Raw genomic sequence first — 27,759 nt, 5'->3', positions numbered from 1 at the left:
TAAGGTTAAGAGATCTGTATCTTTATTCCATTGTTGGTCAAGAGAGTGTGACAACTGTGCCTTAAAAGCTAGTGAAGCAAACAATTAAGAAATACCCATAAACACATAATTAATAAAAGCATAAATAAATAGCCAGCTAAAAAGGCCTACACAGCAATCCACTCACAAAATTCAAACAAGAGAAGAGAACAGGAAGACACCCATATAGTAAATACTAATCAATCACCAAATAGAATATAACTTGCAAATAAGAAATGAACAGAATGTTATAAAAACAATTGAAAACAATGAACAATAATGACAAGTGAACAGAATATAAAAAAAGAAGGCCACACATAGATAGAGTAGGCCAGAGGAGCAGCTCTGGCATATCCAGTGGCCCACTAACTGCTGCCGTGCCACCAGGGTGCAGACACCTAAGGTCTGCCATTTCAATGCATCACAATGAAGGATTTCATTTTTAGACGGGGCTGTCAATGTCTCACTTGTCTATGCACAGCTTTAATACTCCAGTGTTTCTTTTTTATTCTTCGGATGAAAGTCTCATATTTGCTGCATCACGTTGATTTATAAGATGTTTTATTTCTCAAACTGCAGAACATTATATAATTTAATACAAATCCCAGCCAACATGGCTGACTCGCCTACAGTAGGTCCATGTACATTTCACAGTGGAGACAGGACGGAAGTGATTGAACTGTAACAACTGATGAATTAAACCTGGGAACACCTCCATGATGTCAAATGGACTTCCAGTTTTTTATTTACCTGGAATAAACTGTGTATTTGAGAGAATCCATAGTGAGCTAAAGAGATGATTTATTGGTCAAATGCATGACAAGGTCAGTGGGGTCACCATTCTTGATACACCAACAAGTGTAGGAGTTACGGATGTGTCCATTACTGGAGGTCCAGCGTTTCATTTGAAAGTACAGCCTTGCCTTGATATCCAGAGAATGACCAGCATGCTGGAGTGGACAGTTTTTTCTCACTCCTGAACTGTATTTGCATATATATTGTCTAAAGATGACAAAGAATCGGTTTCCTTTTTTAATGTACGAAATTCCAGACTGTCAAAAATGGGCTCTTCATATTCTTCCTCACGTTCAGGTTCGTTTTGAACACCCCTGAGGTTATAGTGCACGTATTGCATTGAAGGGTACGCATTGTCATCTGCGGTTTTGGATTCCTGTGTTTCCGGGGTTGAAAAAGACAAAAGGAAAAAAGTTAAGCAATGGTTTATTAGTTTTAGGCGCATCCACTTAGGTGGACGTAGCCATTGACTGCCTGCTCACAGTTGCAAAAAACCACACAAACACGTAGGACATGACGAAAAGACGGAGTCCTGATAGTTACCACAGAGAAGATAAGCAACACAAGAACATCAATGTGTGCCTCGCTCCTTAGCAAAAAATAATAAGACTTGGTGTGAAAAGGAACCACCAGCCCACACAAACATCTCTGCCGCCATCTTGGGTACACCTCTGGTGTTATCCTGGGACTTAATCTACAGACGGGGGTACATCTGGCCTGGTCCCATTAGAGTGATTTGCAATTAGACGTCAGAGATGTGTTGAGATGAAGAAAATGGGGCAAAGGGTAATGAAATGTTCAGAAGGGAAAGTAGACAATTTACCACGCTAGCCGATTTAGGAAGACATTTTGTCAACCTGCTTAATTTCATTTTATGGTCATGGGATGATGGGAAGGAATAACACCAGTCCACCACTGGGCACACTCACTTGCAGCACTTAAACTAATGTTTGCAATTATTTATGTTTTACGCTGCTTTCCTTGTCTGTTTTCAGCTGTAAAAGTTGGCAATTTTACTTTAATCACTCTACCTAATGACTCTGTGTGACGTTATGGTGGGTTGCGAGGACTTAAACATTAATTCAGTGGATACTAATATGTGAGCACTAGGGGGCTCACTTCGCTCGCCCACCCCCACCCAGGGCATGCTACGCACCTGCCACTTCACATCTCTGCCACTCGCGTTGTGAAGAGGGGGGCTGAACGCACGCTAAGGAGATGTGGTCGGATCAGTTGATGGCTTGCTGCTGCTGCTGCTGCTGACGAGCTACGTGTTCTGCTTGTTGCCCAGCACGTCGGTCATTTAAAAGCCAGTACAGCAGCTTGTCTCACTGCCTTGTCTCACGGGACGTTAAAGTGTCTCTGAGAAAATCACGTATCGTCTCCTTCCAAGCCTTCCAAGATTTTATTTTTATAATAGACAGCTGTAAAGAGAAATATGGATACTCGCCATGAATGAATAATAAATAAATGAATAAATACAGGGAGGTGTCGGGCTGCAGTGGGTTTGCAGCCATTTCACAGATATGAACAAACGGGATTCAGATTCAGCTGGTTTCCAATTAATTTAAATTAAGTCATTTATGCTTTTTAGTTACAAATAGGGCAATTTTTCTTTGATTTAAAGTACTTGCTACATGTTGTTGAATGTCCACAACTGCAGCCATGCAGTAAGTAAGTCATGATGTCTTCACATGTGAGCAAGTGGATCACCTTTCAGCAGTAACAGGGACTACTAAGGAAGTACTGAGTGATCTGGAAATTGCAGAGAGAGAAGAGCTGCTCTGATTAAATAGGCCGATATCAGACAAATCTCCAGGACCAGATCATATTTATCATAGAGTTCTCAAGGAAGGTAGTGAGTACAAATATAATATTTTAATCAAGTCAAATTCTGAAGGGTTGAAAAATGGCAAATATAATCCTGTTGTATGAAAAGGTTGACCAGGAAGATCCAAGCAACTATAGGGCACTAAGCTTAATGTGTGTCACAGGAAAATTAATGGAAGGAATTATTAAGGAGAACATTGAGCAGCACATGGCAAGAACAGGAGTTTTACTGAACAGTCAGCATGGGTTCAGACGTGAGAGGATTGTGTTTTACCAAAATGCTGGAATTCTATGAGGAAGCAACAAATGGATACAAATAGAGTGGAGCGATGAGATTATTTATCTGGACATTCAGAAAGCCTTTGATAAGGCACCACATGAGAGGTTGGGCATCAAACATAAAGAAGTGGCAGTTCAGGATGATGTTTTTAGATGGGGGCAAAATTGGCTAAAACACAGGAAGCAGAGGGTGATGGTGTGAGGAACCTCATCAGTATTGGCCGATATTAATAGTGGTGACCAGCAGGGGTCAGTGCTAGAGCCGCTGCTATTTTTAATATATAGAAATGATTTGGAAAGGAATATAAGTAACAAGCTGGTTAAGTTTGTAGATGATACCAAGATAGGTGGAGTTGAAATTTATAGAGATGCGTTACAAAGACACGTGAGAAAAACAAGACAAGTTTGGGTGAGAAAGAGGAAAAGTGTTAACAAGATTAAAAACGTTATGCTAGAATGAGAAAAGATGACACCAAGAAGCAGTCTTGTGAATTTCAAGATGGAAAGAGCTTTGTGAGATTAATTATGCAACTTACATGTGTTGTGGGGTGGGCGGAGCGGACATTCCTAAAAAAAATGAAAACACAGAACACAATATTAACTGAAACAAAGAAACCAAATGTCTCATGAGAATGCTGCAGGGCTGTGAGACAAATTCTGCAGGTCATAGACACAAACGAACAATATACTTTAAGAAACACGTAAATAAGTAAATAGAAACCCACACACACACATACACGTGCAATCACACCTCTGCTCTAACCGCTACTGCTAAAGGCGGCTCTCCATTCTACTCGTGAATTGTCATTTATGCCTCTTTCTTTCACAAAGTCAGTAATTGTGGTTGTTTTGCTGCCTTATTTGTCGCATTTGATAATATGCCTTCGAGAGATAAAGTACGTGTGAAACACTTCCTTTTCAAACCCCCTGAAGAAAAATGGCTTCTGTGCTTTGAAAAGGCAAGTTCTCTACTTTCTCAGAATTCTTTAATCTGCTCTAAGGTGCCTCTCTATTTCAGTCTCGGTAATCGGCGACAAGAAAGTGCCTTTGGTTAAGTGGTCCATTAATAAAGTGATGTATATAATGAGAGAGAGGATCAGCAGTACAGAGGAACAGGGATTGTGGAAGAGAGGTGAAGAAGAGAGTGCAGGCAGGGTGGAATGGGTGGAGAAGAGTGTCAGGAATGATTTGTGACAGACGGGTACCAGCAAGAGTGAAAGGGAAGGTCTACAGGACGGTAGTGAAACCAGCTGTGTTATATGGGTTGGAGACGGTGGCACAGGAGACAGAGCTGGAGGTGGCAGAGTTAAAGATGTTAAGATTTGCATTGGGTGTGATGAGGAAGGACAGGATTAGAAATGAGGACGTTAGAGGGTCAGCTCAGGTTGGACGGTTGGGAAACAAAAAGTCAGAGAGGCGAGATTACATTGGTTTCGGACATGTGCAGAGGAGAGATGCTGGGGATAATGAGAGAAGGGTGCTAAGGATAGAGCTGCCAGGCAAGAGGAGAAGAGGAAGGACTAAGAGAAGGTTTATGGATGTGGTGAGAGAGGACATGCAGGTGATGGGTGTGACCGAACAAGATGACGAGGACAGGAAGAGATGGAAACAGATGATCCACTGTGGTGACCCTAATGGGAGCAGCCGAAAGAAGAAAAAGAAGATAATGAGAGGGGTGCCCCCAGCAGCACACCACCCGCACCCCGTGTCTATGCCAGGTACCTTTTCATTGCCAACAGGTTCCTTCCTATTGAGAAACAGACAGAGAAAAGAGTTTTAATACAGCGTATCATCAGTAACAAAAATTAAAAACAATGTGAGCATTACTGACACAAAAGTAAATTTGAAACCCCCCCAACAACAGCCTTAATAGAAATAATGATGTGAAGTGGCTGGACATTTATTTTTGAACATGTTTTGTTAGCAGTCAGAAATATGAGAAAAATTGAGCAGAGGGTGGCACAGTGGTTAGCATTACCTCGCAAGCTCCAAGTCTGGCACTGCTTAGGTCAGTGGTTCTCAAACTGTGGGGCACGACCCCCTAGGGGGGCGCTAAGTAACAAAAAAGTGGGCACGAATGTTGCCATATGTGGCATAATTTCAGTATTCGTAGGGAAATTTTAAACTTGTAGCAGTGTATTGGCAGCAAAAAATATAGGAATACATTTTATTAGTGTTTATTAGGGGGGGCGCGATTAAAACTGAAAACTCGGGTCGCAAATACTTAAAGGTTGAGAAACGCTGGCTTAGGTGGAGTTTGCATGTTCACCTGGTCACGGATTGGGTGCGCCTGCTTTCATCCTAACGACTTTAGTCAAATCCCTCCATAAGCGAGTGAGCCCCGTGATGGGTGGCCACCTTGTCCCATTTATCGTGCCTGGTGCCCAGTGCTGCTGAGATGGACTAGATTGGGTTTTGACTCAAGACCTCATTGGAACGGTAAGAGATCAACTCTAAACACTGTACCACCTTGCTGCCCACAAGTTAAAGTGTCCTGCTTTAAATTGACATAAAGGAATCAATGCTAGAGAAAATCTAACTGCTTCACTCATATGCTTACACTGAAAATGACCATCAGTTCAGTTTAATCACATTAAGGATTTAGGAGTCGTAGTGGAGGCATCATGATCAATTGCCAGACAGCATTCAGAAGCTTTTAAGGAGGCTAAGAGAATGTTAGGTTATATAGCGCCTTGATGTGTGGAGTACAAGTCACAGAAGGTTCTGCTGAAGCTTTATAACACACTGGTGAGGCCTCATCTGGAGTACTGGGTGCAGTTTTGGTCTCCAGGCTACAAAAAAGACATAGCAGCACTAGAAAAAGTCCAGAGAAGAGCGATAGGCTGATTCCAGGGCTACAGGGGATGAATTATGATTATAAGATTTAAAGAACTGAGCCTTTACAGTTTATGCAAAAGAAGATTAAGAGGTGACACGATTGAAGTGTTTGAAATTATAAAGGGAATCAGTCCAGTGGATCGAGATGGTGACTTCAAAATGAGTTCATCAAGAACACGGGAGCAACGTTGGGAACTTGTTAAGGGTAAATTTCGTACAAACATTAGGAAGTTTTTCTTCACACAGAGAACCACAGACACAAGAAATAAGTGACCAAGTAGTGTGACGGACAGGAGGACTTTAGAGACTTTCAAAACTCGACTTGATGTTATTTTGGACGAATTTGGTAGAAAGGACTGGTGAGCTTTGTTGGGCTGAATGGTCAGCTCTCATCCAGAATGTTCTAATGTTCTAAAGTCCTAAAGAAACAATTGAGGGTGTCTGCATCATTCAGAGCAAGTCAATAACATCCCTGCGGGTGTTTAGATAGTAAAAGTGTGAAGTAACCACTGACATTGCCTGCTGTTGAGCAGATCTCTCTACTAACTAGAACTCCCAAAGATGATTTCCTAGTTATTCAGCTGACCACATTGATGGTATTACGCGCTAGTCATCAAATAGGGACGTGTGATTAACAACTAAAAAGAAAGAAAACAAACATAGAGGGCCTGCAGCAGATAGAGCATTTCTAAATGAGATAGATAGATAGATAGATAGATAGATAGATAGATAGATAGATAGATAGATAGATAGATAGATAGATAGATAGATAGATAGATAGATAGATAGATAGATAGATAGATAGATAGATAGATAGATAGATGTGAAAGACACTATATAATAGATAGATAGATAGATAGATAGATAGATAGATAGATAGATAGATAGATAGATAGATAGATAGATAGATAGATAGATAGATAGATAGATAGATAGATAGATAGATAGATAGATAGATAGATAGATAGATAGATAGATAGATAGATAGATAGATAGATAGATAGATAGATAGATACTTTATTAATCCCCAAGGGGAAATTCACAAAGCACCTCACCCTTTGTTTTTCTGTACAGAAAAAACCCAAGCCCGGAAAGTAAGATGACAAGTGCCACTCCGCACGTTAAGCCCACCGCCAGAGAAGTGGAGCCTGTTGGGAGAGAGACATCAGGATCTGAAAATAAATAAAGTAATTAGAAGGGTGTGTATGTGGGGGGGGGGGGGGGGTGCATGTACAAAGCAGAGCAATAAAATATATGCAGACTCGGCTGAGAAGAGTTAAAACAATCGGGAGTGCTCTCCCCTCAACTTTCTAGTATACTCAGATATGGGGATGGATATTTGAGGAGTAAACCGCAAAACATTGATTATATTTCTAAAATATTGTACATTAAAGAACAATCAACAACAAATCAAATCAAATTAATAATATACTGAACAATTCTTATAAAAGTAAAGTTGAATAAATCAGACTGTGCAGTTGCATGAATAAAAGGTAAAGTACCACTGCCAGTTAGCAGAAATAGCCCAAAAGTTGATAGAAATCTACGTTTTGTACCTAATACTTGTGAAAGCGTACTGAATTTATCATGTTTACATACACAAACACAGACATAATTTAAAAAATGGTATTTTCTGACCCATGGAGGTCTAAAACATTAAAATCTCGAGGTCAAATTTTTGGATGATTACAGTATTTTCCCTACGAGAAAGTAAATCGGACACAGGGACATCTAATCCATTGAAATTCATCAAAAATCTTGTGGTCGGTATTTTTGGATGATTACAATACTTTCCCTATACTTCGTATACAAGAAAATAAAAATATAACGTCTGGAGCAGTTGTATACGAAACTATGTTATATGTGAAGACACACCAGATCTCACCAGATCTCACTCCCTGGGACTTTTGTTTTTTATTCCTGAAATTAAAATTGAGACTGAGGGGAAGACGATTTGCTGTCATGGAAGAAATCCAGCAAACACACACACACACACAGATACAGACAGACATAATTCCAAAGATGGTATTTCCGTACTCAGGGAGATCTAAAACGTCGAGATTCATCAAAATCTCGACATCAAATTTTTGGAACGATTACAATACTTTCCCTATACCTCGCATATGAGGAAGTAAAAAGCCTTCAACTCGATAATCATTTGTTATTTTTAAGGTCCTCACAAACATGAAGCTATGCAAATACAAAGAGTTTCTAGAACTTGGATTTACCAAGCTCCACTCTGCCAAGCCACTTGAACGTGACATGGACTCAAAAGCATGACAGCATCACTTCTCCAGTTTGCCCCTCAGATCTTCCTTTTATCCGCTAGGCCTCTGTCCACTTTGCTTTGATTATATTCTGTTTAATTTGATGTCTCTTTGTATGCATTTTTGTCACCATGTGATTCTGTAGGTGTTTCTGCACTTGCCAGGTATCCCAGATTGTTCATATTCTCTAATTCATTCTCGTGTGGGTTTGTAATTTACCGTTTATACTCACGTTACCGTATAATTTCCAGTATTTTAGAATGTCGGTCGTATAAGTCGAATGTGGAAAACTCACGCTATTGGTCAGAGAGATTATGCTATGCTAACGCCCTCCTGAGAGAGTAATATGGAAAATAAAAAGTCATTCATTCATGTATTAGCATAAGTAGATATAAAACTTATAAGTATTAGACTTCTGCGGTGGGCTGGCACCCTGCCCAGGATTGGTTCCTGCCCTTTGCCCTGTGTTGGCTGGGATTGGCTCCGGCAGACCCCCGTGACCCTGTGTTCAGATTCAGCGGGTTGGAAAATGGATGGATGGATGGATGGATGGATGAAGTATTAGACTTAGTGTGACCTTTAACACAAATTAAGTATGCTAAGCAAATAGTTAAATAAAAGCATCTGCCATATTTCTTTTTAAATTGAGCTCAGAAGTGAAACCACCAATGTCTGATAAACCGAGGAGGACGGAGAAGGGGGAGAATGATGGAATGGAGGCAGCCCGAGGTCGGAGAAGGAGGAACACCTGCAAGCTGAAGGCCGGCTAGAATATAAGGGGAGCAAGAAGTGGGGGTGAATCTCAGAACACGGTGGTTTCTATAAAAAGATTTTAAAAAGCCAGCTGCAGAAGGGAGTCAGAATGAGCAGCGAATGAAAGGTCTTGAGCGAGCGAGGTCGGGATGATAAGAAATGATTATATAAACTGTAACCTTTGGCCTGTTCAGGGCTCAGCTCAGTTTGGCCTAATTGGGTTGAGTCCGCATTATCGTTTTATTGCAATAAAGCTAATTACTCTGTTTGCCTATCCTTCGACTCCTAGAGCCTTCTTTCAAGGTGAGAATCTTCGGGGTATTTTACGCTTCCACAGTAACCACAGAGCAATGTGCCCATGTGACCACATGGTACTAACTGAACTATTCCGATGCGACGTTTGCACTGTATCTCACACCCTCATACACCTTTATCATAAGAGCATCCCTTGTCTGCAATGAAACGTTCGATCAGAAGAAAATATGAAGCTGGTTTTAAATGAAAAGTCGTTGAAGTGGCAAAAGAAATTGGTAACTGCACTGCTGCAACAAAATTCGATGTGTCTAAGAAAATGATGCGAGATTGGAGCGGGGCAAGAAGATGTAAAAAAAAATAAAAATTAAGTGTCGCGTTTTTGAACGGGCGTATAAGGCGGGGTCTGATTTTATTATCGATTTTTCGGGTTTCAAGACCCGACTTATACGTGAGTATATATGGTAGTTGAATGGTTTGATTAGTGGTTTTGATTTTGTCATAGAAGATTATGTGTCCTAATCCTTGGCTCTCATGTCTATGAGAGTTACTGGTCAATGAGATGTTCACAATGCCCAACAACGGTGAAGAACAAAGGCGGCTGAAAGGAAAGAAGGAATGATTTGGACTGTGCATATGGAGGAGACACACTTATCAAACTCTGTCGCCATCATGGGTGTCTCTTCAATGTTTCATTTTTGTCTCACTTTGACTATTTGATTGGTTGCCAAAATGAGGTCCTCACGCAGCACAATACGGGATTTAGAGCCATGATAAGTTGGGCTATCGGCACAAAAAGACAGAAATGCACAGTGACAATCGAGAAGATCATCAAATACTCAGAAGCTTTGCTTTCACATCCTTCCATCGCTAACTATTTACAAAATATAACAAGTATGAACCACCGTTTTTCTTTAACTTGATTTGTATCTGCTTCTTATTTTAGGACTGTAGGTCCGCGTATTTCACTTGTTTCCTGTATTTTTCTTTGAAGGGTTTGGAACAGAAGCTACCCTACTATGCTTGATTTCTTTTGAAGTTCCTATATGTCGTTTTGAATGACCACATTGCAGAGCTCTTCACTCTGCTTTCTGTCTGCTTATTGCTACTAGAACTCATTTTCAAAATGCACAATGAAGTAGAGCTTTCTTTGATGCTCATAGTTATTGAACTGAAACGTTTCTTGACAAAAAGAGGTTTGATTTTCAGGCTTATTGAGGAAGAAACTCACCATTAAGCATTTGCAAATTTTCTCTTGTGTCTTCTTCCATTGCGTTCTTGGCGTGCTGTAATGCTAGAAGATATTCAGAGATAAAGAATACCGCCGTCGTGTACACACTGAATTCATTATTACTTTCTATTAATTATATTTCAGATCATTTGTAAATATTAGAATCTTCTTCTTAAGGAGAGCGTGGAGTACACGGCTATCAAGGACAATACAGGAAATACTCAACTGAATTATCCAGAATTCTTCAGGGCTCCAATATATAATTTATGTATACACTGAGATATGAGGGGGGACCCAAAAATTGACAGAATCGGTCAACAGTGCGGGAGTAGAGTGTAGTTATCGACTATGCCAGCGGTTCTCAAACTGTGGGGCGCGCCCGATGTAACAAAAAAGGGGGTGGGAATGTTGCCATATATGGCATAATTTCGCTATTCGTAGGGAAATTTTAAACTATAGCGGTGTATCGGCAGCAAAAAATATAGGAATAAATTTTATTAGTGTTTCAAAAAAATGTTAGGGGGGCGCGATTAAACCTGTTATGAAAACTCGGGTCGCAAATACTTAAAGGTTGAGAAACGCTGGACTATGCTGTTACGAATATAAAATGCGTCATTGTGCTGCGCTGAATGAGATGAATATTTCTGACATTTATTCTACGATCGTGCGTGTGACTTCGGCGATTTTTTTCCCCACAAGCCGAAAAAAGCATGTTAGGTTGTTTTGACCATCTTGACAACGAGGATCAGGTTTTTTGAGATTGATGGGCTTGATGATAAAGTATTTATTTCCCCATGAAGAGCACTGTGGATCTGAAACATTGCACTGAACTGCTGAGGCATCTGTGGGAAAGCAATAGAAAAAAAATCGTGAGTGGTCTCCCCTCGACTTTCTCGTATACTCAGATATGGGGATGAATATTTGAGGAGTAAACTGCAAGACAATGATTATATTTTTATATTATATGCATTAAAGAACCATCAACAACAAATCAAATCAAATTATTAATATATTTAACAATTATTATAAAAGTAAAGTGGAATAAATCGGACTCTGTAGCTGCATGAATAAAAAGTACCACTTCCGGTTAGTGGAAATAGGCCAAAAGTCGAAATCTACGTTTTGTACCTAATACTTGTGTGCAAAATTTTGGTTGACCTAAGTGAAAGCGTACTCAAGTTATTATGTTTACATACACACACACAGACATAATTCCAAAAATGGTATTTTTATACTCAGGGAGGTCTAAAATATCGAGATTTATTAAAATCTTGAGGTCAAATATTACAATATTTTCCCTATGAGAAAGTAAATTGGACTCAGGGAGGTTCTAAAATGTTGAGATCCATCAAAAATCCCAAGGTTGGTATTTTTGGACATTTACAATACTTTCAGGAGACGGAAGTGGAGGTGACAGAGTTAAAGATGTTAAGATTGGCTTTGGGTGTGATGAGGATGGACAGGATTAGAAATGAGGACATTAGAGGGTCAGCTCAGGTTGGAAGGTTGGGAGACAAAGTCAGAAAGGTGAGATTGGGTGGGTTTGGACATGTGCAATGGAGAGATGATGAGTATAATGAGAGAAGGGTGCTAAGGATAGAGCTGCCAGGGAAGAGGAAATGGGGAAGGCCTAAGAGAAGGTTTATGAATGTGAAGAGAAAGGACTTGCAGGTGATGGGTGTGACAGAGCAAGATGGAGAAGACAGGATGATATGGAAGAAGATCGTCCGCTGTGGCGACCCCTAACGGAAGCAGCCGAAAGAAGAAGAAGAAGACAATACTTTCCCTATACTTTGTATATGAGAAAGTAAAAATATAACGTCCAGAGCAGTTGTGCATACGAAACTGCACATTACACCACAATGGTGCACTGGCACACACCACGCTATCCATCAAAGAAGTTTTGAGCAAAAACAATGTGATTGTTGCTTTACCAGATCTCACTCCCTGGGACTTTTGTTTTTTGTTCCTGAAATTAAAATTGAGACTGAAGGGAAGACGATTTGCTGTCCTGGAAGAAATCCAGCAAAAAATAATTGCAGGACACGATAACAAAAGGTGAGTGCAGGAAACGTTAACAGGAATAGAAGACATGCTGGGACAAGTGCATTGCATCTATTATTATTATTTTGACTCTGATGAAAAGGGAATTGCTGTAAGTTATATCATAAAGATTTTTTTTTTAACAATTCCAGAATTTTTTGGGTCCTTCCTCATATTGGTGTTCTTTGTAGAACCGTGAACAGCTTAAGTGAACTTCACTATCTTGTGATCATAAAAGGCAATTGTGCAAACAAATAAACATTACGTGTTGAAATTTCAATTAAAATAAAATTACTCTGAAGAAGACTAACGGTTTACTGTGTCACGCATGTGTGTCGGAGGATCTCCTCACGGGGCCACAGGGGGTGCCATCGCTAACATTGTCTTCTCCTTCTCTCCCCACAGCATCGAGAAACTGCCCAATGAGGGCATTTAGCCCCGCCCCTTCTGGTTCCCCAACCATAAGAATCCCAGCTGCCCAGAAGGAGGTGTCTTTTCAGCCAGAGTGACCCGCCAGATGGACAGACCCTAAAACTTACAGCTAAAGCCAAACCTTTTCTTTTGTTTTTATTTAACCTCAAAAATTTAGAATGCTTCAAAGTGTTATTTGGTTGTCAAATTAAAGTGGGATGACCAGGTTGGCCTCCCAAATCTTTATTTTTTACCATCCAGTCATTCCTGCTGTCAGCCACAACTGAAACACCCTGTCTATTAACTGAGGCACCTACTCTGCTACCACATACACACAAGGAACCACCTAGGCCAGTGTCACACTACAGGACTCAACAGGACTTGGAGTTGGTCAACATCTAAAGTTACTGCAGTTGCTTAACCTCACATTTCAACCAAGAATAGCGGAGGGTAGCAGATTGCACAGTTCCCTTAGAACTTTCAATTGTGAATCCAGATCTTTTGTTGAACCTCAAACCTACCACAATATCACCTTATTGTAACAGCAATTCAAAGCATCAGAATGCATGATTATGTCTCTTGGCCCATCACTTGTCTTGGTCCACTCTGTAGTGGTACGACAAACACAAAAATTCAAACAGACTCCTGCACTGGTTCTAAAGTTCAAGGAGCCTGTACTCTGTCTGCACAGTCCAGAACACTCACTTTTCTTCTTTCCTTGCCAATGTTCCATACTAAACGTGGGCATGGCTGGACTACTGGCTAGAGGTTGCTGCAAAACTAATGAATATGTATAAAAATATTTGGTCTTTATTTCTCAAATGAATATTCATGACACCTGACTAGCTGATCCAAACCTCTTTAACGCCCTTCCCATACTCCTTGAGGGAACTCGTCGTCTGCTAGCTGCCTGAGGAGTGTGGCTGTTGGAATCGTTATAACCACGGGCTGTCAGAACGTAAACTGCGAGAAGTTCTTCAGCAGAGACTAGCGGCAGAATTGTGGATTCAAGGTCTAGTGAGAGCGAAACATAAGGAGGGGATGATTTTGCACAAACGCTACACTATGATATCACTTCCGGATATGCATGCAATAACAAGAGCTTTGGGCAACTTTCTATGCTGCTGTTCACTGAACATATGAATTAGCAAATAAATACAGCATGGAAGAAGAAGCAGCAGCAGCAGCAGCAACTGAAGAAGAACAAGAAGAAGAAGCAGATGAAGAAGAAAAAGAAGAAGAAGGAGCAGCAAAGGAAGAAGAAAGAGGTCTAAGAAGAAGAAGTAGACAACAAAGAAGAAGAAGCTGCAGCAGATAAAGAAGAAGAAGGAGCAGCAGATAAAGAAGAAGAAGGAGCAGCAAAGGAAGAAGAAGAAGGAGCAGCAAAGGAAGAAGAAAAAGGAGCAGCAAAGGAAGAAGAAGAAGAAGAAGAAGAAAGAGGTCAAAGAAGAAGAAGAAGACAACGAAGAAGAAGAAGCTGCAGCAGATAAAGAAGAAGAAGAAAGAGGTCTAAAATGAAGATGTATAAGATGAAGTCAAAGAAGAAAGAACAAGAAGCAGCAAAGGAAGAAAAAGAAGAAGCAGCAGAAGAAGAAGAAGAAGCAGATGAAGAAAAAAGAAGAAGGAGCAGCAGAGGAAGAGGAAGGAGAAAGAAGTCTAAAATGAAGATGTCTAAGATGAAGTCAAAGAAGAACAAGAATCAGCAGAAGAAGAAGAAGAACAACAACAACAACAACAACAACAAGATCTCATAGAAACCTGGAAATGAAATGCAATGCAGTTAAGTCAACATCTTCCAGCCCACACACCTGCCACCGTTAGAGAGACTCCCAGTCCTGATGCTACAGGGTGATCCTCGAGTCCTTTTCTGTATTTCACGCAGTAATATGTGCCGGTATCGCTGACTTGGACATCCTTCATCAGGATGCTGAAGTTGACAGTCGTTGACTCGTACACCCAGGTCACTCTCGGGTCATTCGTCTCACCTCTCGTGGGGACTGCGGAGTAGAGGTGAGTCCGTGTGCTGCCAGCCTCCTTGTACCATCTCACCGGCCCCAGTGGCTGGTCACCAGACAGGACACAAACTAACGTGACTGTCTTTAATTCTTCTGTTTTCAGTGACTTCTGAGGCTGAAGGATCTGTAGACCTGCAAAATTTTATCATATCATGAATAAAAGATAAAGGGAATGAAAATCTGTCCTAATACTGCTAAGAATATTTTCAATACCCTGTTAATTTGATGGTGCATTTCAAAGGACCACAGGAGGCACAAATCAGCCTCTTTCATGATCGTTGATGAATCTAAAATGAAAAGATCATCGAAAGAACAAAACCCAGTCTGCTGTCGGTGTGTGATCTGCAGCCAAGGCGACCTTCCTTTATCCTGGATGTTAATAGACAGGAACTGAGGATGGAGCAGGTCAATTGAGAAGACTAGACAGAGTTACTTTAAAGCAATAGCAGAATGTATTAAACAAATCAGTAAACAAATCTTCTTTAAAATCGGTGCCATTGAAATCAAACAGCGTCTTGGATGCCAATAACTAAATCCAAATAACTACGCTTGAAACCATTGAGTTCACGTCACACCATTGTGTTCTTTTTATTTCTCATTGTGTTCTCATCAGAACTCAAAACCTCAGCCCACTGCATTCCACTCTGCCACCCCCTCTGGTACCCGCAGATCTGGAGCTGTCACCTCACCGCCACTCTGCCAGCCCTCACTAGGATGCCACCGTGTTTTGGCCACCCTACCTTCTCCTGGTTCCTGTGTTCTCTCCGTCTGTGTCTACTCAATCATCACACGGCCGACACGGACTTCACCACACACAGGATCCTCTTCACGGCCCCCGGTTTGGCTCCTCTTTAAAAATGGCTCCTCCTGGTCGATGCGCCCCTTTCACTTCTCTCGTTCTTTTACCTCCCCATCATACTCCAATAGATTTCTCTCACACACTAATTTTCTTTTCCTTCTGCACTAATCCTGCTTCTTTAAATTCCCCTCCTCTCGCAGCTGGAGCTTGCTAGTCACTGCGCCTCTCGGTAAACTTAATCTCACACACGCCTGTGCTGAAAAAACTTTTAAGAATATTTCAAAATTAAAAGACCCCCCAGCCATCGACTCACAACAACATGTAGCCCGGTGATTCTCAACATGGGGCACACGCCCCACTGGGGGGAAATTTGATTTTCTAGGGGAGCAATTCGAGAATTTAGGTACGTTAAACAATTTATAGAATGAAAAAACAGAAATTCATTGTTAAAAATGAAAAAAAAAATGTATATATTTATATAAACATAGAAGGGATGGTGAAGAACCCTTTAATTTATGATTTTACAACTGGCTTGGGTTTTTATACTTAGAAATCGTTTTTACCATTAAAATAATATGAATTGTAAAAATGATTATAAAATTTTGCAATATAACAAAAATATAAAATGATTAAAATATTACAGAAAAGGCTGTTGTTAAAGTTATTTTATATTTATGAATATCACATCTCTTATATGTTTTCAAAACTGTATTTGCTGTATTTTCATATTACTTCATATTATATATATATATATATTAACAATTTCTTAGTGATTTCTTTGTCCGTACTTCAGCTGTCCTTTCCCTCTTTTGTTTTCATGTTCTTTGGAGCTTGTTTAGACCAAATTAATGACATTATGGGCTTCCTCCACGTGAGCAGAAGTTCACTTTGTGAATAGGTAATAATAAAAAATGAGGTACATGTTACAGTGGGGGACATCATGATTTTAGAGAGGACAGGAGGAGCCCGGCCAAAAAAAGGATGGGAACCACTGGTGTAGCCGCAACCAGTTCTCATGGTAGAGCTGATTAAAACAGTAACCTAAATTATTATTTGTGCCATTGTGAAAATAACAATGAAATAATGCTAAACAAAATTCACTTTAACAAACTTCCACCTCTGCATGTTCTTGATAGATAGATAGATAGATAGATAGATAGATAGATAGATAGATAGATAGATAGATAGATAGATAGATAGATAGATAGATAGATAGATAGATAGATAGATAATGAAAGGTGCTATATAATAGATAGATAGATAGATAGATAGATAGATAGATAGATAGATAGATAGATAGATAGATAGATAGATAGATAGATAGATAGATAGATAGATAGATAGATAGATATGAAAGGTGCTATACAATAGATAGATAGATAGATAGATAGATAGATAGATAGATAGATAGATAGATAGATAGATAGATAGATAGATAGATAGATAGATAGATAGATAGATAATGAAAGGTGCTATATACTAGATAGATAGATAGATAGATAGATAGATAGATAGATAGATAGATAGATAGATAGATAGATAGATAGATAGATAGATAGATAGATAGATAGATAGATAGATAGATAGATAGATAGATAGATAGATAGATGCCCAGGAGGCTCTCCCTGCTGGACTGTTGACTGTCATGACTGATGATATCAAATGCAGCACTGAGGTTTAGCAGAATTAATTTGCAGATTTGCCCCAAGTCTTCTTTTGTTAGTAAAGTGTTTGTTACTCAAAGCTGAGAAGTTTCATATCGATAGTAAGCACCTTCTACTTTTTTTCACTTGCTAATGTGTATATTTACGTAGATATCTGATCTCCATCACTCACTTGAAGCCAGTCATCTGATTGTGATCGTCTGAGCGCTTCTTGAGGTTGCAGTAGGCGCTCGAGATAAGTTGGCTTTATAAACAATGGTTGTGGTTGTTCTTATTTTAAGACGCCCGCAGTGACGCCTCATGTAAGTCTTCGTCCACCTTTTGTGATTTTTTCCCATAATCCTCTGTCCTTTTCTTTAGAGCAATGCTGTACTCTCTTTTTCACATTTTCTTATATTAGAAATGTTGACTTTTTAAGCTTTAATTCTGGCATTAGGACTTGCTAATTGGTAAATCATCTTAGGCTTTGTAGTTCCTTTATTTGCTTAATAGTTTATTGTCAAAGATGAAAGCAAAAGAAGAAATTTGGCATATCTAAGTTTTATTTTTCTCATTTGAATTCAGAAAGTCGGAGAAGAACAGAAGCCCATTCAGGGTTAGAAAAGTCACACCTTTTTCAAGACAGTTTTAACTTCAGTTTCATTTTCTTAGTTAAGGTTGTGCTCATCAGATTTTCAGTTAGTTCGAGGTCAGTTGCTAAAAACAGAACCATAAACTGTGCTAATGAAACAGGAACAGATGCTTGCTGATGACAGCTAAACTGATCTGCAGATATGCGTCGCCATCATCAGGGATGTCTGTGGTCAGTGCACTTCAAACGGCCAGCATTTCCATAATAGGTGCTAACGTTTCAAAAAACTTTTCGTGACGCACGGTTCAAAATCGGGCAATCTATACCCCTACCTAAATCCTAAATGTAACGTCATCCTAATATTAAAATGAGTCTCCAAAATTCTAAATCTGCAGGCACATGGCTCCTTAATTTGTGTCACGATAATAGAAAAGTACCAGAACTTCTCCTTTTTCATTGTGCCTAAATGCCGAGTCCTAACAGGAGCCCCGCAAATGAAGCTTCGAGTTACGATAATTAAACTCACTAATTATGGCTGTGGAGAATGGAGGTGTGTGCCAGTTGCTTGGCATATACAACGGAGAACTTCTCTGTCCTCTCTATGTGTGTGTTATGAGACGGAGTCACCGGGAATCATCGCGATAGGAGTGAAATCACACGTGAGCTCAGAAATGGGGCAAACCATAAATCAAAGTTTACATCCATGAGGGAACGAAAAACACAAAATGAAGCCTAACGCTTGGCCTGATTGAGCTGCAGACTAACTAACCACCTCTTATGTCAGAAATGCGGCGATTGCGGCTACATGACATGTGTGGAGTCGCATGAAGGAAACATTTGGATGATCTGGACGAGAACAAGCCACTCAGCCCAACAAAGCTCACTAGTCGTATCCACCTAATTCTTCTGGAACGAAACAAAATGCGAACAATAAATTTTGTGAAAACAAACAAAAATGGTTAGCAAATCCCACAAAATGAATAAAAACACACATACAGAAATACGCAATTACTACAGCAGCGATCCTATAAACATGTAAATCAGAGGTTCTCACGGCCAGACTTGGTGCCCCCCTACACCTGCAGATTTTCACTCCAAACAGTTTCAAAAATCAGCGCGACACCACTTGTTTCTAACTGATCTCTTTGCTTAATTTGTATCCTTTTTAGATGTGCGAGGAACAACCAAACATTCAAATGAATTCTTTAAAAAACGCTATTGACCAACTTATGGCAATTCTATTTTAGTCACCATCAAAATACTCTCCTTGAGATTCAATACGCCTGTCGCGGCGCTTCTTCCGTTCCTGAAAACTAGTTTTTGTTTCCATGTCTAGAGTTCCAAACCCACCCATCCCAATCCCCAACAAATTGTTTGATTATTTTCTTCCACGATATGGCATCATCGTCCGATCAGCCACAGTTTTCATTTTGGACATAAAAATGAAGTCACAGATAACGAGGTCTGCTGAATTCAGGGAGAGCAATGCAAGAACGTCATTGTCTTTGGTCAAAAGCTCTTTGACGGACAACACGGTTTATGGCGGTAAGCTGTCAAGGTGCGAACTTTATCGTTACGTGCGCCACTGCTCCGGAGATTTTTTTCCCCCCACAAATGCTTCAGCAGTTCAGTGCAATGCCACGGATTAATTGTCTGCTCACGGGGAACAAACACTTTATTAACAATTTCAAGGAAGGAGTCGACAATAGTCGACACTTAAAGAACTGAAGGTTAACGGCCAAAAATATTTTATAGTTGTATCCACTAGATGGCAGCAAAGACCATGAGCTAAAGATGAATCGGCATTCGTTTTCATTACAGCAAAGCATCCAATGCCGGCAGTCGTTCTCGTTAAAAGAAATCCTGTGCCAGAGATGTGTTGTGTATTGTCGATGACTCGGATTCTGTACTCCCAGATGAGGAATTTGAGCTGTCAGAGGAGAGCGCTGCTGTGTTTTGTTACTTTTTCACAATCTGGGTAATAAAACGGAGTTTGTTGAAACAAAAAATACGATACCTCCAAATAGTTAAATGTCAAAACCCACAACCCTGTTGTCGTATCCAGGTGTTTGATTTGACAGGACGTGCTGCTGTTTGGCTTGGAAAAATAACGTCACACGCACGAAATGTCAGAAATACGCACTCGATCAACTCAGCACTACGCCGCTCGGAGGACTGATTAACAAGACTGTTGGCGCACGACACCTAGTGGCACAGTCGACATCTACCGTCTACTCCCGGGCTTCTGACCGATTCTGGGAATTTGGTACCCCGTTTTATTTGCATAACACGAGATCCATCATTTATTATCACAGTGTCTGCCTGTCTGCTTGAAACAACTGTGTCCAATGGACTACTGACGTCATTGATATTTCCTGCTCGTCTTCTTCAAGACGGTGAGTCAGGAATGTTTGATTTTTATTTCGGTGTCTCAAATAGAGTAGGCCTACGTTGTACAAATATTTAAATTATTTAAAAACGTGCCTTTTAAATGCAGCAGTGTTTTTTTCTCAAAATATAAAAAATATTCTGTGCAATCTCAATAATGCAAAAAATTAATCTTTGAAATTTATCTTGAGTTTATTTTATGATTGTAGACATGGGCACTGATTTTTTCATGAATATTAGGAAGGGCAAAAATTGATGGTCTTCAACATACATAATAATCCAACAGCAACAACAGCCATAATAATAATAATAATCTATTATATTAAAAGGTTTTCTGCCGTGTCTGTGTTAAGCCTTGACCACGCCCCTCCACATCGCTCGGCCAATCATGACCCCTGCTGCGCACATCCTCTCTCCGTCCCACCCCGTGACACACTCAGTCCTAACTCGGCCTTCAACGCAGTCGATAATAATATCAAGGCAGAAAAGCAAATCATCCATTCAACGTCGAATTCTATTTATTTATGTATTTATTTACGTCTTATTGATTTTATTAAAATCAAATAACATTCCATACAGGCAAGTCAAGTTTAGCAAAACTAGGTTTGAAATTTAGATTGCGATAGAAAAACAGCAGCAGGAGCTGGTAATGAACATTGAAAAAAAGAAAATGAACAAAAAAGAGCTGCTGTGTAATAAAAGTCAAGAACAAAGAGAATAGTCCAAAAAACGAGAAAGAGAAAAATATCCCAAACAATATGCGAGCAGAAATGCAAAAAAGCAACGTTTATAGAATGTAGGTTAGAAGAAAGTAATTTGTAATATCATTTTTGACAAGGCGTTTAATGTAATTTCATTTTTATTTACTTTTTATTATAGTTACATTTTACTTTTTTTAGTTCTTCTTTTACTTTTTACTATGTTTTATTATTAATTGGTATTTAAAATAGACAGTTGTAGTGAAATACTCAAGTAAGTTCATTTTGAAATATATACACTATTTATTTATTGGTCGATTGACTGATTGATTGGCTGTATTGTCAGCCCTGTGAGTCTCTATTCTTGTTTTTTTTATATTTCTGCTGCTGTATTTATCTGAATTTTCCAATGGGATTAATAAAGAGGATCTAATTTAATATAATTGTGACTCTTCCTTGGTATTGCTTTGGGATTTTGTCGAGGGATCGTCAAGACCAGCTTTAGCATTTGTAGGGGATGCTGCCTCTTTGCCCCCTTGCAGATGCCCCCTATCTGCATATTTATATGTGTCTCTTTGATGAAACAAACAAATAAGAAATACAAATAATTCAGGTATAAAAACTGTTAACCAAGTCCCTAAATGCCCCCAAATGGTATGCTGATAGGTTTCCTGTTTTCAAAGAGTGCATCAGCTCACTGTTCAGTTTATTTCTGTATCGCGCTCTCCACCGACTTTATACACGTTTAACACGTTTATATATAATGATCTCTTCACAGATTACTAGCCGTATAGCGACTTCAAGCAAAGAAACATTAGCTTACAAAGCAGCTCGGAACTGACATACGTGAAGCCACACACTGTCTGTCTATCAGCATTACTATTTTATGAATATTTACATTTAGAAGAAACTCAGAAGTTTGCATTTATCCATCCATCCATTTTCCAACCCGCTGGATCCGAACACAGGGTCACGGTGGTCTGCTGGAACCAATCCCAGCCAACACAGGGCACAAGGCACCAACCCACCGCAGGACACACACAAACACACACTAGGGCCAGTTTAGAATCGCCAGTCCACCTAACTTGCATGTCTTTGGACTGTGGGAGGAAACCCACGCGGGGAGAACATGCAAACTCCACGTAGAGAGGACCCGGGAAGCGAACCCAGGTCCCCAGGTCTCCCAACTGCGAGGCAGCAGCGCTACCCACTGCGCCCGTTTGCATTTATTTATTTATTTATTTAATAGCTTTTAACGAGTCAACTTTCCTGTTCCTCTTTTCGTTTCAATTTACTTTTTTTATCTATTGAGTTTGCTCTCTTCATTGTATCCAATGAGCGGTGCAGTCACAGACGCTAAATGCACAAGTTCATGTGAGTGTTAATCAGTAAGAACATTGAAAACAAGAAAAATAAAACTTTGAAAACAAGAAAAATAAAAACTTTGAAAGCAAGAAAACAAAACACACACACACACAATTCATCCCTTGAAGCACACAGAAATGTGTCGGGCCCTTATCATATAAAACTGGCAGAGCGCAGGTCCTTGATAGAGGGACCGAGGCCAGTGGGACAGTAAGACAGGCAGACACAATTTGACAAAAAGGTGCAATTTATTGTGCAATAAATGGCAAGAATAGCCCCAAAAAGTGCAAGTAGTAAAAAGGTGAAAAAAAAAAAACTCAGTAACTTTTAAAATGTAGTAAAATGTACAATAAATATCTCAGGCAACAAAACAAAATGTTATGAAAATTATTGTTATTATTGTTCCATCTGGGTACTTCAGTCCCAGCACATTCAACCTTTACTAGACTCATGGCCCCAAACAAACCTGGACGTCATACCCTCCACCCAGGCCACGTTCTGTCCCGTCCCGTCCTCGCCTTTTACTGTACCGAGAGGCTCCAGCAATCCGCTGAAAAGGGACCTGGACACCCATTCCCCAGTCACGCGCCCCGTGCCCCTTTAAACCAGGGAGTTACCTACGCACGCGCGCGCGCGCGCACGCACATCTGATCACCAGACCGCGCTAGTTGACGCTCGCTCACGTACACCTGCCGACGTCTACACGTCGCTTCTTATGCCCGATCAACTGCACCTCCTCAGCCGGGAGGAAAAGCAGCAAAAAGATTTAAAAAATGCACTTTTTAAAACTTTTATTGCACTTTCCTATCCTGCCGACTCAAAACCCGCGGTAGCACGCAAGCTAAACTCCCCGAGGGCCGTTCGAGGGGAGACGCCAGCAGCGCCTCTGAAATCCTCCCAAGACGCGTCACCCGGTAGCCGTTGACCTTGTGCATCTGAAAGCACGCAGGCTCGTGCCATTTCTCAAACTTGTATGTAGTGCTGGAATGTTGTACCGTGTCAGCCGTGGAGCGCCAACACCAAGGAGACTGTATTTTCTGAGAATCCTCAGAAAGAACCATCTCCCCAAAAATCTGCTTCTTGCTGTTTATTACTGTTCCATCGAGAGTGCGCTCACGTACGGACTGTGTGTGTGGTACGGCAGCTGCACTTCCTCAGAAAGGAAAACACTCCACAGGGTCGTTAGGGCAGCGGAGAGAACAATTGGCTGTACCCTCCCCACTCTGGAAGAAATCTACACCTCCCGATGCCGCAAAAAAGCAATAGACATTTCACAGGATTCATCACATCCCGGTCACTGCCTCTGCCAGCTTTTGCCATCGGACAAGATAAACAGAGGAATAGCTAATAGCATAAAAACAGGTTACGACCAATAAACCACTTCAAATTGTAACAACTTAAAAAATAGATTTACTTTAGTTTAAAACAAGTGAATTACACCCAATGACTCAAAATAATTTGCCTCAACTTATAAATTGTGGGTTCAATAAGGTAAAAAGAATTATATTGGTTCAGATTGATAATATTAAGTGTGAATCATTACTTTAATTATTTTAAGTTGAATGGAGGTTATAGTTTTTTCAGTGGGACTCTGCTCTGTTGGGCCCTTTAGCAAGGCCCTTAACCTGCAATTGCTGAGTGCTTTGAGTAGTGAGAAAAGCACTATATAAATGCAAAGAATTATTATTATTAAGATGTCTCACTTAAAGGTTTTCTAATATTGCTTCTGTCCTAGTGTGTATATAAACACAGGGAATTCCAGTTTCTGATGTCACATCTTGCCTGAAGAAGGGGCCTGAGTTGCCTCGAAAGCTTGCATATTGTAATCTTTTTAGTTAGCCAATAAAAGGGGTCATTTTGCTTGACTTCAAACTTGTATTAATATCACTGAGGACAGACGGGGCACAGTTAATTCAAATCATCGGGACGCCTCTGGGAGGAACCTGCCCTGCAGGAAGCTGGTGAGGGCAATGATACCCCTACATTGTTGTGGAGGGAGCTGCATCTTCACAAATTGCTTTGCTATATTTTGTAAAATATTAAGACACCCAGTTTGTAATTTCTGTATTAATACAAAAAATTAAAAAAAAACAGGGAAATAATAATGATGGAGTCCAGAAAAAAAAAAAAAAACAGAGGAGTTGGTTGGGATGAACAGAAGGCCACAGGACTGAAGGTGAGATTTAGGGCTTTCAAGATTTTGTTTTTCTTTTTACTGTCTGTATTAGGATTGTGTGTTTGTTGATATGTTTTGTTGTTTAAATAAACTGAAACAAAATATACAGGAAAATACAGAGGTAAATATTTATAAGAGTTTTATCTTGGTTTATTTTATGCAGCATGGTTTATAGTGAACACTGGAAAAGATAAAAAGCTGAGATTCTTCATATATTAATATTAGGAATAAGAATTTGAAATGAGATGATGGTTACTGCAGTGTCCTACATATCTGTGTAAACTCGAGAGTTTAAATAAAAGTTCTTTATTTGACTAAACACTGTAAGCACCGTTGATGGTAGGAAAACAATCTGCAGAAAATGAAAAGAATAAAATAAACTAAATTGTTCCTTCAAAGAATAATATGTCTCTCATTAGTAAATCATTTAGAAACATCCTAAATTATACGTTTGCTTATTTTCAAATACTTATAAATGTAATCGAATGATAAGGAGCACATTCAAATACATAATTTATACATTGCTAATTTTATGCTTTTTTTATTATTGTTTTATTTAAGAAGATGAACTTAATATCAAAAACACCACCCAACCAAGCTAATAAAAATAGATAGATAGATAGATAGATAGATAGATAGATAAAAAATGTAATAGTAAGCTCTGAAGATAATCTAGAAAACTCAACACTTAATAATAACTTTCATTAATTAGTTGCTATTAAGATTATAAAATGTATAACAGGTTATTAGGATAATGTTTATTTAAAAATATAGGTTTATAGGGCTGTATCATGCACAGAATCCAGCAAAATTATTATTTGTACACATCAATTTACAAGCAACACATCACCATACTCTGGCACCATGATTACTAATACTGTATATATATATATATATATATATATATATATATATATATAGATAGATAGAGAGAGAGAGAGATTTATATATATATATATATATATATATATATATATATATATATATATATATAATGTATGCATATACATATATATATATATATATATATAGAATCCACAAGAACTAAGCTTTGTAAAACTTAACTTAATAAAACTTAATGAAATCAATATAATCCAATATATATATAATATATATATGTGTGTTTGTGTGTGTACATATAGAAATGTACAGAGAGAGAGAGATTTATGTATGTATGTATATATATATATATAGTATATATAGAGAGAGAAATTAGATATACATGTCATTGAATGATAATTTGTAATTTGAATTGTAATAACTTTCTTAAATAAGTCACTAACAAACATAAAATGCTTCTTTACTTGACTACTTACTATACATTTTGCATTTATTAGTTGAAGGTCTTCCTGCAGTTCCTAATCTACAGTTCAAATTTTTCATTTATTAAGAAAGTTATTAATAAAAGCATTATCCAAAATGACAAGTGCCGCATTACGTTATAACAAGTATATCCAAAGAGAGGTAACAAAATGTGCCGGCGAACACAAAACGACATCTGTGAGAAGTGCAGTACCTCGACTGTAGCTGAGCAGCAGCAGGACAGAAGCGCCGAAGAGGATGTGAAGTCCCATCGCTCGTGAACTGGAGAAGTGCGGACTCAATCGACAGAACCACAGAGCTGAGGTGGACAGGAAGGACTTTCAATATGCGCCGTGTTAAAAAAGCCAAAGAGCTGAGAGGGAGAGGCTCTGTGGTTGGAGATGTGGAGAAGCAGGTTGTCGCTTTGCTTTCATAATGAGCCAAAAAACACAAACGGTTGTTTGGTGGGGAGCAGGAGCATCCACTGCTTACAGCACATCCACTTTCATTGCCATTTAATCACCTTCACATGTTACAGGGGGCAGAGCCAGTGACGATGTGCCAGCCAGACTTTTGGTCCATCAGTGAGACACCCACACGCAGGTCAGTTCAGATCCTCACCAAACCAGACATGTCTTCAAGGACATGGGAGGTAAACTGGAGTACCCAGAAGAAAACCCGGGTGACACAAGCAGAGGCTGCTATCACGGTACAGACCAAAATGAACAGAAACAGGATATTTGAACAACTGTGAGTAATGTCTCTGCCACCATGCCCTTATATTTTGTTTTATTGCTTCACTCCTGTCAGCAGTGTATATTTTGATTAATAATTTTAAAGAAGGCCAACATTGCTTTCCACCCCAACACCAGAATATTAACAAATCACACCAGAAAAATGTCAACATAATTTAAACATATTAAGCAACAAATATGACTGACTATTTACAAACACAGCAAAGAAAGGTAATGACAAACATACGAAACAAGCGCCATGAACAAAGACGATAAAATATACAGTCCCGAAAAAAGTCTCTCCTGTAAGTGGATCCTGAAGTGCAAAGAACAGTTAAAGAAAGGGAAGATGTGGTGGAATAATCCTCCTTTTGTAAACTGCTTCCAAGAAAAATGGACAATGAGCACAGTCCTACCACCAGAGTCCAGAAAGTGAACGATCATATGAGCTGCGCCTCTTCACAAAGGGCAACTACAGGCAGGAATGGGGAGAAAGAAAAGTACCCGCCGCCACCCCAACTTCCAAAGGCAGTGCAAAATCTTCCACTGCTGCAGAAATCAAAGTTCGTAAAGGGTTTTTTGGGTACTTCCATTGATGAAGTTGGTGGAAACTGCTGTCCAAAAGTGCCGCCACATCCTTCTCTTCTGGTTTTATATGCACAGTGCCTACATCTCCACACTACATTTCCCACAAGCCCCAGGGCATCCGTGCAAACCCAGTTAAAGACACAGATGCCATGTTTACAAACCAGGTATCTGAGCTGCCAGTGGTTTTAGTAACATTTAACAATCACCAAGCAGGACATGCTATACATCAAGGAAGATCCTCTAATGTGGTCAGTGAGCACCGGTGGCCTCAATTCTAATCCCAGTGTGAGGTGGAAACAGCAGTGTGAATGTGCAGACTGGCAGATGAGAGCGCATGGAGCTTCATGGAAGATGCCACTGAAGATCGGAGGGTGACATTTGGGTGAGGCCAAGGAGGGAGACCGCCCTTCCATTAGCAGAATGACCATTATGGAGCAATGTTTCTTGCTTTTCAACCCACAAAATATTTGAAACCCTTAAAGCCTCATTGTAATGAGTTTCACATTTCACAGTTATGAAATTGCATGCAAAATTAATTTTAGGGGCAATTTTGTGAAACGGCAGGCATGGAACTCAAACAGAACTCTGTTTCCGTGACGGAAAACAACTTCAGAGATTTTGTATTTCTTGTTTTCTGTAAGTGACTCTGGGTGGGAGAGGTCAGACTTTTGTAACTCACCTTGACCCCAATTCTTGTGTTTCAAAGCCAGTCATTTTGCTACCACTTAATTTACTGCAAGGG

At 39.6% G+C, this 27,759-nt stretch overlaps 1 protein-coding gene across 4 annotated transcripts; it reads right to left on the bottom strand.

The window, feature by feature from the left end:
* Positions 1-26,039, bottom strand: LOC114659713 (tyrosine-protein phosphatase non-receptor type substrate 1-like). 4 transcript variants are annotated; one of them, XM_028812335.2, is made up of 7 exons: positions 25,910-26,039; positions 14,526-14,864; positions 10,264-10,326; positions 6,816-6,932; positions 4,645-4,669; positions 3,459-3,489; positions 1-1,189 (listed from the first exon to the last, which is right to left on the bottom strand). In XM_028812335.2, the coding sequence occupies exons 1-7, from the start codon at positions 25,965-25,967 to the stop codon at positions 989-991; spliced, it is 834 nt and encodes a 277-aa protein (XP_028668168.2). In that variant the 5' UTR covers positions 25,968-26,039; the 3' UTR covers positions 1-988. The 4 variants fall into 4 exon arrangements, with proteins under 4 accessions (XP_028668168.2, XP_028668169.2, XP_028668170.2 ...); XM_028812336.2 differs by having other exon boundaries at positions 6,816-6,908; XM_028812337.2 differs by lacking the exon at positions 10,264-10,326.
* Positions 26,040-27,759: the final 1,720 nt, after the last annotated feature.

This window comes from Erpetoichthys calabaricus, chromosome 10, assembly GCF_900747795.2.
Source record: "Erpetoichthys calabaricus chromosome 10, fErpCal1.3, whole genome shotgun sequence".
In the NCBI taxonomy this organism is placed as follows: Eukaryota; Metazoa; Chordata; class Cladistia; order Polypteriformes; family Polypteridae; genus Erpetoichthys; species Erpetoichthys calabaricus.
The sequence above is the reverse complement of the archived record's forward strand: the minus strand, read 5'-3'. Positions and strand labels throughout refer to the sequence as shown.